This window comes from Piliocolobus tephrosceles, chromosome 14 (assembly GCF_002776525.5).
Source record: "Piliocolobus tephrosceles isolate RC106 chromosome 14, ASM277652v3, whole genome shotgun sequence".
NCBI lineage: Eukaryota > Metazoa > Chordata > Mammalia > Primates > Cercopithecidae > Piliocolobus > Piliocolobus tephrosceles.
This window is the reverse complement of record NC_045447.1, coordinates 75,706,262-75,722,299: the sequence shown is the minus strand read 5'-3', so window position 1 is coordinate 75,722,299 and position 16,038 is coordinate 75,706,262. Positions and strand designations below refer to the sequence as shown.

General features: G+C 43.4%; 1 protein-coding gene across 2 annotated transcripts in view; it reads right to left on the bottom strand.

Moving 5' to 3' along the window:
* Positions 1–16,038, bottom strand: part of GLDC (glycine decarboxylase) — a 117,363-nt gene that overhangs the window by 49,696 nt on the left and 51,629 nt on the right. For both annotated transcript variants that reach the window (XM_023213151.2, XM_023213152.1), the window contains exons 10-15: positions 15,885–16,024; positions 14,276–14,356; positions 11,345–11,442; positions 10,760–10,844; positions 10,543–10,584; positions 8,977–9,119 (exon numbers count right to left, since the gene is read on the bottom strand). In XM_023213151.2, coding sequence (XP_023068919.1) covers positions 8,977–9,119; positions 10,543–10,584; positions 10,760–10,844; positions 11,345–11,442; positions 14,276–14,356; positions 15,885–16,024 — 589 coding nt within the window. The remainder of the gene's footprint in view (positions 1–8,976; positions 9,120–10,542; positions 10,585–10,759; positions 10,845–11,344; positions 11,443–14,275; positions 14,357–15,884; positions 16,025–16,038) is intronic.

Sequence of the window (16,038 nt, the reverse complement as noted above, 5' to 3'; positions counted from 1 at the left end):
ACAAAAAAAAAAAAAAAAAAAAAAAAAAAAAAAAAAAAAAAACTTTCCTGTTAGCACTGTTTTAGCTACCGCCCATGATGTTTGATATGTTGTATCTTCATTTTGATTCATTGGAAAGTACTTCCTCTCTTTTTTTCTTCTCTTAGAAACAGGGTCTCACTCTGTTGTCCAGGCCAGAGTACAGTGGTGTGATCATGACTCACTGCAGCCTCAATCTCCTGGACTCAAGTGATCCTCCCATCTCAGCCCCCAGAGTTGCTGGGACCACAGGTGCTTGCCACCATGCTAGGATATTTTTTTGGAGAGATGAGGTCTTGCTAAGTTGCCCAGGCTAGTCTTGAACTCCTGGGCTCAAGTGATCCTCCTGCATCAGCCTCCCAAAGTGCTGCAATTATAAGCATGAGCTACTGCACCTGGCTTCAAAGTACTTTCTAGTTTTCCTTGTGATTCCTCTTTGTTCCACTGGTTATTTATGTGGGTGTTAGTTAATTTCCACATATTTGTGAATTTTGCTCATCTTTCTGTTATTTCCAGTTTCACTCCATGTGATCAGCCTCTGTTAATCTGTTTTCAACATGCCCTTATGTTCCTAAATGTTTGTTAAGAAATCATTTATTTCTCTATGTTTTTAAATTTGTTTTTAAAAATGTTGGGTAGCATATGCTATTCTTTTATAATTCTTTTGATCTTATCTATATCTGAGTATGTTCTCTCTCATTTCTTATTTGTATAAACATATTTTTTCCTTAGGCAAGAAAAAAGTTAACTAATTCACTGGATTTTTCAAATAATCAGTTTTTGTATTTATTAATCCTTGTGACTATTTTATCTTCTAGGTCATTCATTCTAGCTTTTATCTTTAATCATTTCATTTTTTACCACCATTTTGGTTATATGATTTTTTTCTCACTTCTTCAGATGAGTATTAATTAACTCTTCCATGTTCTCATCCCCAAATGCTGGGTCTTCTGAATCTGTCTTCTGAGTTCCTTAACATTTCCCTCACAGCTTTCTTTTTTTTTTTTTTTTTTTTTTTTTTTTGAGACGGAGTCTCGCTCTGTCGCCCAGGCTGGAGTACAGTGGCCGGATCTCAGCTCACTGCAAGCTCCGCCTCCCGGGTTTACGCCATTCTCCTGCCTCAGCCTCCCGAGTAGCTGGGACTACAGGCGCCCGCCACCTCGCCCAGCTAGTTTTTTGTATTTTTTAGTAGAGACGGGGTTTCACCGTGTTAGCCAGGATGGTCTCGATCTCCTGACCTCGTGATCCACCCGTCTCGGCCTCCCAAAGTGCTGGGATTACAGGCTTGAGCCACCGCGCCCGGCCTCCCTCACAGCTTTCATCTGTATTTTGGGTTTTTGTTTTGGAATATTTCCTCTAAGTAATTTTCCAAGTCACTAATTTTGTTTTCAAGAGTATCCCATCTTGATTATTTATTGGATAATTTTATTATTTTTTTGTAGATGGGGTCTTGCTATGTCACCCAGGCTGGTCTCAAACTCCTGGCCTTATGTGATCCTCCTATCTCAGCCTCCCAAAGTGCTGGGATAGTGAGCCACCGTGCCCAGTCCTGATTGTTTAAAATTAAAACCCATGATTTTAGTTCCAGAATGTCCTTTTTACTTAATACTGAATGTCAGCCAGCTCTGAGATCAAAATTGTACTGCTATAACTAGTTGACTTTGCCTCATGCCAGTGCCTACAGTGCTGGCTGCCCGGGCAACCTGTTCTAAGCACTCTCCCTGTGATTCCTCTCTGTTGCTGGGTCCACTGAGGTGCGCAGCTATTTTCCCTTTGCTGGCTATGGCTCCATTCACCCTTAGGGCTGAGTTCAGGTTGTTGCAGTATCTTAAGCAGCAGAACCAGTCTGCAAGCTGTCAGTCCTCTGTTGGGGGCTATGGGAGCATCACTGGGAGAATCTCCTCACCTACAAGGCTAGAATCCACAGTCTCAGAACTACGGAAGACCTGGCCCCACTCTTCCTTCCCCCTGAAGTACTCTGAGGGCCAGAGACCTTCAACCCAGGAACATTCCTTCAGACAACTGCCTTTCCTCTCAGGGTTTGTGGATCTCCATAAGCCAAGTTCTCTTCAGGCCCCAAAGAACTCCTGCCCTCACCTTCGGGCTCCCTGACTCCTGCAGGCTCTCTGCTTCTATAATTGCAGGACCAGCCCACACTGGGCCTATTCTGTTGATAACAAAATGTTGAGTTACCGTATAACAGGGTCCACAGCTGCAAGTCATGTAGCCTGGGCATGTGCAATAGAAAAAGCTTTGACTTCTAACAACACCAAGAACCAGGGATTCCTCCCCTTGGAACAAACAAGACTGGAACAGAACCAGACCCTGCATGCCAGAGCTTCTTCAGAAGTGAGGGGTCTACAGACCTGGAAGATGTAGGACGCGGCATACCTTACCGTAAGCTGTCAAATCTGAAGCACTCTAATTAGACCTTGCCAAGCCAGCATTCCCAAATTCCTTCCCCTGCCTTCTGATCCCTTAAAACTTGCCCCAGACCCCAAATTGGGGAGAGAAATTTCAGCTGACTCCTGTCTCCTTGCGGGCTGGTTTTGCAATAAATAAAGCCCTTCTTTTCTCAAAAGCTGGTGCCATAGTTATTGGCTTCTGTGCACATCAGGCAGCAAGCCCATTTGCTCAATAACACTTCCTGATCCTACCTCCTGTCAGTCCACTTCTCCATTCAGGACCCATTCAGGCTGCCATCTTCCCCTGAAAGGCACTAGCATCTCTTCTCCTTCCTTAATCTAGTTATATAATACTTAGTATCCATTTGCCAAAAGCCATGCCTACTATAGGCAACCTGTAGCAGACAGGATCACTGTCCTGCTCAGAGGTCTTTGTTTCATCCTGAAACTCACTTCCAGCTTCTGTGGACAGTTCTGATACGAAATGACCGTATCTGAACTCAAGCATCTGTGTCTCTCCACCTGAGGACATTCTCTGCCAGGCATGTTCTTGGTTAAAAGACAGGCCATAACTACCAAGCCTCAAGTATTGAGGGGTTAAGGCCCCCGGGGAGAGGCCCTCAACAAATGAAGAACAAGTATTGCTGACTCCAGCCTCTCAGTCCTTCCTGGGCAATGAAGGAGCAGTTGGTAAATATTCTGGCTTCCTCAGCTCTTCACTGGGACAAACCGAAGGCATGTTCCATCCAGTCTCCCACAGTGTCCCCAGTGGGACCTAGCTCTAGAACCTCACACAGTGATGGTGATAACCTGGTCACTAATACAACCTTTTCCAGATGTCCTCACTTCCCTGTCTCACCTCTGTACTTCTCCACTGTGTTTTCTGGGATCAGCAACCAGATAAACTTCTTGTACTGAAGTCCCTGTTTCAGGGTCTGATTTTGGGAAACCCCAAATAAGACACAACATACCAGAGGCATAGTGGCATCTCTGACAGACAGTTACCAGCATTCAGGGCCAACTGGCATCTGGGTCAATAACATAGCATTTCCAGTGCAGGGCCCTTCTCTCCAGTCAGGGTCTATGTCTCTTTCATGGGTCAGGTCAATGCAGATAATACAGAATATAAATCTAAATTGCACCATGGTAGATCATGAATAGTAGGAATGAAAATGTAAATAAAAAGGACTAAGAGTGGGTAAATGTTAGACTATCCGGGTTGACCAAAAGATAATATTTACCAGAGAAGGCCACAGACATTGTGCTAGATAAGGTGCAAATCCTTTATGTTTATTGTATATTTAGAGTTGCCTTTGTGCATCAAAAAAACAGTGAAAAGGAAATTCATGGAATGAGAGGTGATATTTGTAAATCATATATCTGATAAGGAATTAAGAATACATAGGCTGGGCATGGTGCTCACGTCTGTAATCCCAGCACTTTGGGAGGCCAAGGCGGGAGGATCACCTGAGATCAGGAGTTTGAGACCAGCCTGGCCAACATAGTGAAACCCCATCTCTACTAAAAATACAAAAACTAGTCAGGTGTGGTAGCGGGCACCTGTAATCCCAGCTACTTGGGAGGCTGAGGCAGGAGAATTGTTTGAACCTGGGAGGTGGAGGTTGCAGTGAGCCAAGATCGCCCCACTGCACTCCAGCCTGGGCGACAGAGCAAGACTTCGTCTCAAAAAAAAAAAAAGGCCGGGCACGGTGACTCAAGCCTGTAATCCTGGCACTTTGGGAGGCCGAGACGGGCGGATCACAAGGTCAGGAGATCGAGACCATCCTGGCTAACCCGGTGAAACCCCGTCTCTACTAAAAAAAATACAAAAAAACTAGCCGGGTGAGGTGGCGGGTGCCTGTAGTCCCAGCTACTTGGGAGGCTGAGGCAGGAGAATGGCGTGAACCCAGGAGGTGGAGCTTGCAGTGAGCTGAGATCCGGCCACTGCACTCCAGCCTGGGCGACAGACCGAGACTCCGTCTCAACAACAACAACAACAACAAAAGCCAGGCATGGTGTCTCACACCTGTAATCCCAGCACTTTGGGAGGATGAGATGGGCGGACCACCTGAGATCAGGAGTTTGAGACCAGCATGGCCAACATGGCAAAACCCTGTCTCTACTAAAAATACAAAAAAATTCGCTGGCCACAGGGGCAGGCGCCTGTAGTCCCAGCTACTCGGGAGGCTGAGGCACGGGAATTGCTTGAACCTGGGAGGTGGAGGTTCCAGTGAGCCGAGATGGTGCCACTGCACTCCAGCCTGGGCAACAGAGCGGGACTCCATCTCAAAAAAAAAAAAAAAAAAAAGATATAAAGAACTGCTATAACTCAACAACAAATCTCCTAAGAACCCAATTTTTAAAAGGGCAAAGGACTTGAATACACATTTCTCCGCAGAAGATGTACAAATGCATGGTAAGCATATGAAAAGATGCTCAACATCGCTGATCATTGGGGAAATGGCCATCAAAACCACAATGAGATACCACTTTACACCTCTCACAATTGCTATTACTTGAAGAAACAGAAAATAACAAATGTTGGTGGGGGGTATGGAGAAATTAGAACCTTTGTGCACTGCTGGTGGGAATGGCTATTCCTCAAAAAATTAAACATACAATTGCCCTATATCCAACAACTCTACTTCTGGATATACACCAAAACAAAAGCAGAAAGCAGAGCCTCAACTAGATACTTACACATCAATGTAAAGTGGCATTATTCACTACAGCCGAAAGGATGGAACAACCCTAGTGTCCCTCGATGGATAAATGGATAAACAAAATGTGCTATATATATGCAATGAAATATTCCGCCTTAAAAGGAAGTAGGCCAGGCGCAGGAGATCATGCTTGTAATCCCAGGACTTTGGGAGGCCAAGGCAGGAGGATCACTTCAGGTCAGGAGTTCCAGACCAGCCTGGGCAACATAGCGAGACCCCTGTCTCTACAAAAATGTTTAAAAATAGCCAGTCATAATGGTGCATGCCAGTAGTCCCAGCTAAGTGGGAGGAAGCTAAGTGAGGCAGGAAGATCGCTTGAGCCTGGCAGGCCAAGGTTGCAGTGAGCCAAAATCCTGCTACTGTACTCCAGCCTGGGCAAAAGAATGAGACCCTATCTGAAAAAAAGAAAAAAGGAAGTAAATTCTGACACACGCCACAACATTGAGGAACCTTGAAGACGTTATGCTAAAATAAGCCAGAAACAAAAGGGCAAATACTGTATGATCCAGTTATATGAGATTCCTAAAGTAGTCAAATTCATGGAGCCAGAAAGTAGAATGGTGGCCGCCAGGGGCCAGGGAAAAGGGGAAAGAGGAAATGAAGAGTTACTGTTTAACAGATCCTGAGCTTGAATTTGAGAAAATTAAAAAGCTCTCAGATGGATAATGGTGATGGTTGTACAACAATGTGAATATACTTAATGCCTCTGAACTGTACACTTAAAAATACTTAAAACAGTAAATTTTGTGTTATGTATATTTTACCACAATAAAAAATACTTTAGAGTTGTGAAATACTACTAAGGCTACCTCCTAAAAATACGTCATGCTTCTATCTGAAATATCATACAATAATGAAAAGGAAAGGAAACATTCAAATTCAAAACTTTTTGTGACTACAGAACTCTACAGACACACTGACTGACTCTAATTAGTCAGGTATAAATGAAATGACCAGGAAATGGTTCCTTGATGATACCTGTGACTGCGCCTGCTATTTTGAGTATAACGTCAGTGGCTGACATGGTATTAGAAAGTCTTACTCTGTGCAGAGTAGTGAAGAAGCCTGTGTTTCTTCTTACAAAAAACGTGAAGTGCATATAGGTCCCCTAGATTTCACTGGACTCTAGCCAGCAGTACATCATGACAAACTAGCCAACATATAAGCCCTGTTGTAGACACAGAATAATTATAAGACAAGGAACTTGTCATCCACTTGTGCAGCGATTAGCACAAATAAGCCAAAATAGGAGTTGAAACAAGGTCAAAAAGAAATCACTTATATATGGAATAGGTGGTGTATCCCTTCTTTTTTTTCTGCAAATTAAGACACCAAATTGCTTTTACTCACTAGAAGAATGGCCCTTGTACTTTCTCAACAAAGAATAAGGCATTTTCCCATCTGTCACAGCAGCTTCTGCTGATGACCAGAAACATCCTTCATTCCTTCATCTAAGCCTAAACCTTATGCAAAGCCCCTGCCATGCTCAAATCAGCTCTTGGGAATGGATGTTATAGCTGGGAATCTTAGGAACCGGAGAAGACATCATTACCAGGAATGACATTGTGATAAAGATCTCTTGCCTTCTGCAAGACTGGGATAGGGTATGGAGTCTCACTGTCCATCATACAAATGAGAAAAATTAGGACAAAGAAAGAACACCAGGTGTATAAGGAAAAGCAACGGAGAAATGTCTAAGACACTAGTTCTCAACCTTGGCTGCAAGTTGGAATCATGTAGGGAACTGTAAAGAAATACTCACGCCTGGGTCCCTTCCATCACCCCATTGAGATTATGATTCAATCTGGGATTGTGATACGGGCATCAGGAATGTTATAAAGTCACCATGGGATCTAATTCCTAGCCAAGGTTGTAAACCACTGCTTTAAAAAGACAAATCTCCTGATTCTTAGGTCAGTCTTCTGGGACCCTGGCTGGAATCACAATTTACTGCAAGAGCTAATAACCAGAATTAAAATAGTCTTGAAAAAACACTCTCCAAAATGACAGTGAAGATGTGACTATATTCTGTCACTAGAGGGCGAAATTTCTTAATTTTCAACATTTAATAACTATCATTGCCTCAAGGTTAAGAATTCACTGAGGTTCCTCTCTTAAAACAAAACAAAACAAAAACGAGTAATGAAGTTCTAACGAAAGTATACTAAAGCTTGACTTTCATGCTATCAGCTCCTACCTATTTATGAAGTGAGACTTTAAGACACAATTGAGAGCACTGTATCCTTTCATTGCTACATACCCTCTTCCCAAAGGGTTTGTATTTTATAGGGTGTATTGTTTTTACAAAGTACATGGCTTTGCTGTGTAGTCTATGTTACAAAACAGGAGGAACGGCATCTTGAAATAGAAATTTTGTGTTACTAAGCAGCTCCCAGAGGGATCAACTCTGAGGCTGCTGGTAGAGAACTACACTTTGAGCAGTAGGAGGTGGAGAACCTAGTGGCAGATACCATAATTCATTTTCTGAAGATGTTCTAACATGGAAACTCACACACTGATAATATGTTTCCTGCCCATCTATTATTCATCTATCTATGTATCCATCAATCTATCATCTGTCTATCTGTCATCTATCATCATGAAGGCAGAAAGACCACAAATCCAGGGGATTCCAAATTGACCGGGTATTAGAATCACTTGGTTTTGTCTTAAAAATAAAGATTCTAGGCCAGGCATGGTGGCTCATGCCTGTAATCCCAGCACTTTGGGAGGCCAAGCCAGGCACATCACCTGAGGTCAAGAGTTAGAGACCAGCCTGACCAACATGGAGAAACCCCATTTCTACCAAAAATGCAAAATTAGCTGGGTGTGGGGGCGCATGCCTGTAATCCCAGCTACTTGGGAGGCTGAGGCAGGAGAATCGTTTGAATGCGGGAGGCAGAGGTTGCGGTGAGCCGAGATCATGCCATTGTACTCCAACCTGGGCAACAAGAGCAAAACCCCATCTCAATAAATAAATAAATGAATAAAAATAAAAATAAATTTAAAAATAAAAATAAAGAGTCTTAGTCTCAACCCCTGGAGGTTATGATCAGTACGTCTGGAGTGGGGCCTGGAATTTGTACTTTAACAAGTGCCCAGGAGATTTTGCTGGAGGCTGTTGCTTTTGAAAATCACTGTTCTTCTTCAAAGTTTTTCCTTTACAAAGAAATTGAGGCTGAAAGAGGAGACAGGACCTTTCAAAGTTAGTGGCATTACCAAAGCAGGATCCAGGTTCTCCTGCCCCTGCTAAACTGAGACACTTGTTGGAATTCAGCACGTGTGCTTGATTCTTCTTCTTATGCTGTGTCACTGACAGGTGTAGTAAGCTAGCTTCCAAAGACAGCCCACAATGAACCACATCGCCCAACATTCACACCCAGGTGTTGCCCCTCCCTGATTCAATCTGGGCTCGCCCTGTGACTTGCTTTAATAGATAGACTAATCTGGAAGGAATGCAGTGTAACTTAGGAGGTTGGGCCATTAGAGATTCGCAGCTTCTGCATGCTTCATCTGGGAACATGCATTTTGAACCCTGACATTGTGCTGTAAGGAACAAGGAAGCTCAAGGAACTACAAGGAGAGCCCCATATGGAGAAAAACCAAGGCCCTAGTGAACATCCTCAAATGCACTCCCAGCCCACAGCTCCTCACCAGCTATGTGAGGGAGAACACGGTGCACCTTCTAGCCATGCCCTCCCCAGTGGAGTGGAACTGTCTAGCAAGTCATAGAATAACATAAATAACAAGTTGTTCTAAGCCTTTAAGTTTTGGGGTGTATGCTATAAAACAATAGGTTGCTGAAACAACAAGAAAAGAAATGCCCTTACCTGTTTGGCTGGAAACAGATCTGGTCATAACCTGTGAGTTCACACAAATCCTTCTCAAGCTCTCGGAAAAGCTGCTGATATCCTTGAGCTTGGTCCAGAGGCACAAAGGGGTGGATGTTTGCAAATTCTTTCCATGTGATAGGCTGAACAGACAGAAAACAAAAACTCATATATACATGTGATAATAGCAATAGCAATCATAACTTTAATAATAATGATGATGATGAGAAAAGCTATGTGCCAGGCACTGTTCTAAGCGCTATACATACGTTAATTTATTTAAGTTCCACCACAACCTTATAAGGTAAGTACCATTACTGTCTTCATTTAAAAGTGGGACATAGTTGCCCAGAAAGGGAACTTATACAAAAATGCAAAGTTTTGCTAGCTTTTCAGGGGAAAAAAAGCCCCCCAAATAGATTTCTTTCCATGAAACACAATGGGTTGCTTCAGATATGCTTGGCATAAACTCTTATATAGCAATATATTGTTCTCTTTCTTCACTAAGTGGAACAAGAAACAAACACAAAAGTAAACGGGTAGGCCAGTCGCCATGGTTCACACCTATAATTCCAGAACTTTGGGAGGCCGAGGTGGGAGGACTGCTTGAGGTCAGGAGTCTGAGATCAGACTGGCCAACATAGCATGACCCTGATTTTATTTTTTTTAAAAAAATGAATGGAGAGGGAAATCTTATCATGATATAAAATGATTTCTTTTGTCTGATATGATTTGTCACATCAGAATAAACGTAAGAAATGAAAGGAAAAAAAAAAAGCTTTGCTAAAATGGATCCTGGCCTAGTAGAGATACTTGCCAACCACAACAGCGAGTTGCACAAATCTTCTGTTGACTTGAACCCCTATCTTTCTGATACAGGAATGGATCTCTAGAAAGAAGGCTTAAGGTTCTTAATTCTACCTGAGATTTAGAACTATAAACAATTTTTTTCAAAAAGCTTTTAATATGACAGGTTTAAAGCGGGTGGGGGTGGGTGAGGGATAGGATAGAATGGCATAAATACCATATATATTTAATTAATTTTATTAAAAAAGGCCGGGTGTGGTGGCTTACGCTTGTAATCCCAGCACTTTGGGAGGCCAAGGTGGGCGGATCATGAGGTCAGGAGATCGAGACCATCCTGGCTAACACAGTGAAACCCCATCTCTACTAAAAATACAAAAAATTAGCCGGCTGAGGTGGCAGGCGCCTATAGTCCCAGCTACTCAGGAGGCTGAGGCAGGAGAATGGCGGGAACCCGGGAGGCGGACCTTGCAGTGAGCCAAGATGGCGCCACTGCACTCCACCCTGGGAGAAACAGCGAGACTCTGCCTCAAAAAAAAAAAAAAAATGTATTAAAAAAATAAGTTTACTCATACATTTAAATGATGAAGTGAGAAATATAGGGATTCTCCCAAGATTGGTGAATAGCAAGGTGAAGAATTATTAAAATAGTTCTTCAATCACAGAATCACAGTCCCAGTAGATTTCACTAGTTCTGGGCTTAGGTGGAAGCCAGAACACTGCCCCTTGCTGAGTATCCACTTATAGAAGTGAGCTACTTACTGCGAGTTCAGACGAACTGTTCAGTTTCATGGTGCAGGATCCCTTTAAGAAGCACATCCAAAATGTATCACATTAGTGATTTTCTATAGTCCATCAATCAACCCTCCATTCTCCCAGCATGGCCACCCCTTCGTTGCTCTTGGAGCATATTAGGTAGGACCAAGAGAGGTGGGATTGGGGTAGCTTGGAAATGAGAAAAAAGGCCACAAATAACTACCAGTGGAATCATGCTGTGAACAAGGGAAATGTCTTTATTTTCCAGTTTCTTCATATACCGGACAATATTTGTTTCAGAGTGGTAACTGTGAACACAAAACGTAGAATTAGGGGCTCCAAAAGTAGACATGAGTCCATGCACATCCTCCTGAAATATAAGACACACCAAAATCTACCTTCAAAATGCAGATCAATTTTGGCCATGGACAATATGTCAACTACACTCAAAGAGAAGGGCACAGACCCCCACAAACCTCAGAGGATGCCTTGGACAATAAGCTGACTGTGGGTATGAGTTGAAGGTTGGGAAGAAGAGGATATAGGGCTCTTGGGAATGAACTTCAGCCTGGCAATTATTTATCCCACATCCCTGCTTCTTGACTGTGCCAAGGGAGCAGAGCCACCAGGAAACAAAGTGTGATTTTCCCAAGTCAGGAACGGGATCCTTATGAGGATGAGATACTTGTGAGCCATGGCTGAGCCACGATAACCAGGCCACAGCAGGCGAAGTCAGCAGCAGCACTCTGCCGAGCTCCCTAGCTGATTGCCAAAGCACAAAACGCAGAAGTCAACAAGACACACAAACCTGTTGAACACTTGATGGGTGAGGAACGGGCTGGTCCTCTTGAACATGGACCCTGGAATACCTCTACACTCCTCTCCCATGCTTTCAGCAACCAGTTCCTGAAGGAGAAACACAGAGATGACAGGGCCAGAGCTGTGCCTGGAGCCACATGTGGACATCCAGGCTTCTGGGTAGCTGGGCCACAAAGCATTCAAAATGGATCAAATATATAATTGTACTCATTTATCTACTTATTATCATTTTTTTTGAGACAGGGTCTTGCTCTAGCACCCAGGCTGGAGTGCAGTGGCACAATCTCAATTCACTGTAGCCTCGGCCCTACTGGGCTCGATCCTCCTACCTCAGTCTCCTGAGTAGCTGGGGCTACAGGCGCATGCCACCATACCTGGCTGATTTTTGTATTTTTCTAGAGACAAGGCTTCACCATGCTGTCCAGGCTGGTCACGAACTCCTGGCTCAAGCAATCTGCCTGCCTTGGCTTCCCAAAGTGCTGGGATTACAGTCATGGGCCACTGTGCCTGGCCAAAGATGTAAATTTAAAAGCTAAAACTACTAAAGTTTAGAAGAAAATAGGCCAGGTGCGGTGGCTCATGCCTGTAATCCTAGCACTTTGGGAGGCCGAGGCAGGCAGATTATGAGGTCAGGAGATCAAGACCATCCTGGCTAACATGGTGAAACCCCGTCTTTACTAAAAATACAAAAAAATTAGCCGGGCTTGTTAGTGGGCGCCTGTAGTCCCAGCTACTTGGGAGGCTGAGGCAGGAGAATGGTGTGAACCTGAGAGGCGGAGCTTGCAATGAGCTGAGATCACGCCGCTGCACTCCAGCCTGGGCAATAGAGCAAGACTCCACCTCAAAAAAAAGAAAATACAGGTGCTAATCTGCATGACCTTGGATCTGGCAATGGTTTCTTAAATTGACACCAAAGGAATAAACAATAAACATACAAAAAAATTAGATAAATTGAATTTCTATAAAATTTGAAATGTGTGTACATCAAGGAACATTATCAAGAAAGTTAAGAGACTACTCACAGAATGGAAGAAAACATATGTAAGTCATATATCTGATAAGGGTTGAATATCCAGAATATATAATTAATACATGGCTTGATCCTCATTCCTTGCCAGGCTAATAATATGACTAATACAGATTGAATACTTGTCCCCTCCAGCTCTCAGGGTGAAATGTGACCCCCAATGTTGAAGATGGGCTTGGTGCTGTCTTCACAATAATGAGTGAGTTCTCACTCTACTAGTTCCCATGAGAACTGATGAGAAATGATTGCTAAAAAGAGCCTGGCACCTCCCTCCTCTCTCTTTTCCTTTTTCTTTCACCATGTGATGCCTGCTCCCCTTCCCCTTCTTCCATGAGAGGAAGCTTCCAGAAACCCTCACCAGAAACAGATGCTTCTTGCACAGCACACCCTGCAGAACCATGAGCCAAATAAACCTCTTTTATTTATAAATTACTTAGCCTCAGGTACTCCAATGCAAATGAACTAAAACAATGGCCCTCTTGACCCCTTAGTGATGCTCCAGAAACATTTCTGAAATGCATGAACCAAATTTAACCACCGATTAAATTTAGTGCAGAGTTCTGCAGAGAAGGAGCTAACTCAGTCCTGTTTATTAATTGAGCTTTAAAAGAGAACACTGTGATGCTTCTTTGATGATTTATGAATGTTATCTGTTATAACCCTTTGAAGTCCTCTCTCAAAGAGGGCACAGATAAGCAAGACAGCACCACTCAGCACTCTGGAAGGTATTTCTACTTCCTTTCATCTATCCATTTAACAAATATTTACTTAGTGATTAATTCACACTAGGCAGTGTAGGCTGTTGTGATTAACACCTTGCCATAGGTCTAGGTAGCTGCTGTCTGCTCTCTTTCACTCTCATCCCATGGAATAGGAACCCTTCTCTTGCTTGTCCCTGCTTCTTCATATTTTAGAAAGCAACTCATTACACTGAACTGTTTATAACTTTCATGTACTCCCTTTCCCAGCCTTTGCGACTGCTTTCTCCAGTGTCTAGAACACTGGGACCCCATCTTCCTTTCCCTCTATTGTGCCATCTTGGTCTAGATAACTCCTGCTCATCTTGTTGGTAAGGAGCTCATCCTGTGAGCTCCCAGAACATCTTCACACATCACCCACCTGGATTCTAATCTTAAGCTTGTCTGAATCCCTAATAAACTGTAAGCTCCATGAGGACAAGAAGCATGTCTAATTCACCACTGTGTCCTCAGGGCCTAGCATAGCACCTGACACATATTGGGTCCTCAATAAATATGTATTAAATGAATATCATAGTTTTCCAATGAATGACATAACCAAGATATCAATGTCTTGCATCTTTATATTAGAGGCAGTTTCTTTCTTTTTTCTTTTTTTTTCTGAGATGGAGTTTTGCTCTTGTTGCCCAGGCTAGAGTGCAATGGTGTGATCTCAGCTCACTGCAACCTTCACCTCCCAGGTTCAAGTGATTCTCCCGCCTCAGCCTCCCGAGTAGCTGGGATTACAGGTATGCACCACCACGCCTGGATAATTTTGTATTTTTAGTTGAGACAGGGTTTCTCCATGTTGGTCAGGCTGGTCTCGAACTCCTGACCTCAGGTGATCCATCCCCCCCTTGATCTCCCAAAGTGATGGGATTACAGTAGTGAGCCCCCGCGCCCAGCCTAGAGGCACATTCAATGAAACACCATTAACAATCTTTCCAACTAGCCTGGCTGCATAATACTGGCTGAAGCCCTACAGCAGTGACCTCCAGCTGTCAGCAGTGACCAGCAAGCGACAGTCAGTGGAATAATTTTAACAAGCTACCAGTGTCACACTTGGGCCCCTTCTCCCTCACACTCAGGGGAAAAGCTACCTTTGCTACCACCTCTAATAGCCATGACGGGGAATGCATGCTTTTATTTTACTTACTGCCGATGACTCACAACCAAAGATCCACAACAAATCGTCCAGATCTTTTTCATTGACTGTTTCATCAAGAGAAATACCAAGCTACAGAAACAAAAACAAAATGGAAAACATCAACTCTAAACTCCAAGATCACTGGAGGAATCCCAAGAGAAGTCAAAGGGGAGAAATCCCATCATTCCAAAATATCAGGGTACAATTATATCCAATCTAAGGCTTAGAGGAAGGTGGCTAGACCAGTCCTAGGCTTCCCAAGGCTTCGTGTTTTGCCAGCCACCTCTGAACTCTAACATTCCATGGCTTCAGGACACTCCTTTTGAAGCTAGACATGCTTATCTTTTTCTTCCCTTAACCTACTTTACCATATCAGTTATCAGAGTCTTTATCTTAAAGTCAGTCATACTGTGAAGAGAGGAGTATTATTGTGGGGAAAAGAAAGCGAGATTAGACTGTTACTGTGTCTATATAGAAAGAAGTAGACATAAGAGACTCCATTTTGTTCTGTATTTGAGATGCTGTTAATCTGTGACCCTACCCCCAACCTTGTCCTTGCAAGAGATGTGTGCTGTGGTGACTCAAGGTTTAAAGGATTTGGGGCTGTGCAGGGTGTGTTTTGTTAAACAAGTGCCTGAAGGCAGTATGCTTGTGAAAAGTCATCACCATTCTCTTAATTTCAAGTACTCAGGGACACATACACTGCCAAAGGTCGCAGGGACCTCCGCCTAGGAAAGCCAGGTATTGTCCAAGGTTTCTCCCCATGTGATAGTCTGAAATATGGCCTCGTGGGAAGGGAAAGACCTGATCGTCCGCCAGCCTGACACCCGTGAAGGGTCTGTGCTGAGAAGGACTAGTGTAGAGGAAAGAAGGCCTCTTGGCAGTTGAGATAGAGAAAAGCATCTGTCTCCTGCCCATCCCTGGGCAATGGAACATCTCAGTGTAAAACCCGATTGTATGTTCTATTTACTAAGGTGGGGAGAAAACCGCCTTAGGGCGAAAGGTGGGACTTGCTGGCGCAATGCTGCTCTTTATGCACTAAAAAGGTTTATGGAGATGTTTGCATATGTATATCAAGGCAAAGCACTTTTCCTTAAACTCATTCATGTCACAGAGACCTTTATTCATATGTCTTACTGCTGACCTTCTCCCTAAGATGATCCTATTATCCTGCCACTTTCCCTTTTTCTAAGATGGTAAAGATAATGATCAATAAATACTGAGGGAACTCAGAGACTGGTGCCTTGGTGTGGGTCCCCTGGGCCCACTTTTTCTTTCTCTTTGTCTCTGTGTCTCATTTCTTTTCTCAAGTCTCTCCTTCCACCTAACGAGAAACGCCCACAGGTGTGGAGGGGCAGGCCACCCCTTCAATTATAAGCAAAATATGTGCATTTCAGTCCCACATATGAAAAAAGAAAGTCTAAAAGAAAGCAAAGGGTGAATGATCCTTTACTGAAAAGATCACAGTATTGCATATTGTAAATAACACTTGTTCATGAAAAAATAGACTGTGCCTAAAGTTTTACTTTTGATTTTTTAAAAACAAAGAGAAAAGCTTTTAATGAGAAAGAATGTGAAAATTTGAAAAACTGGTAAAAAGACTGATAATTTGACTCACCGTGCCATCCTCAAAGAGCCGAAAATTGATCTGCCGCTGAGCAGCCCTGCCCAAGACCTCCTTCACTGAGCAGCCACACTGAATCTTCAAGGTATCAAAGAACAGGTCATGCTGGAGTTGATGCCCTGCTCGCTTGAGACCTACGCAAGATAGG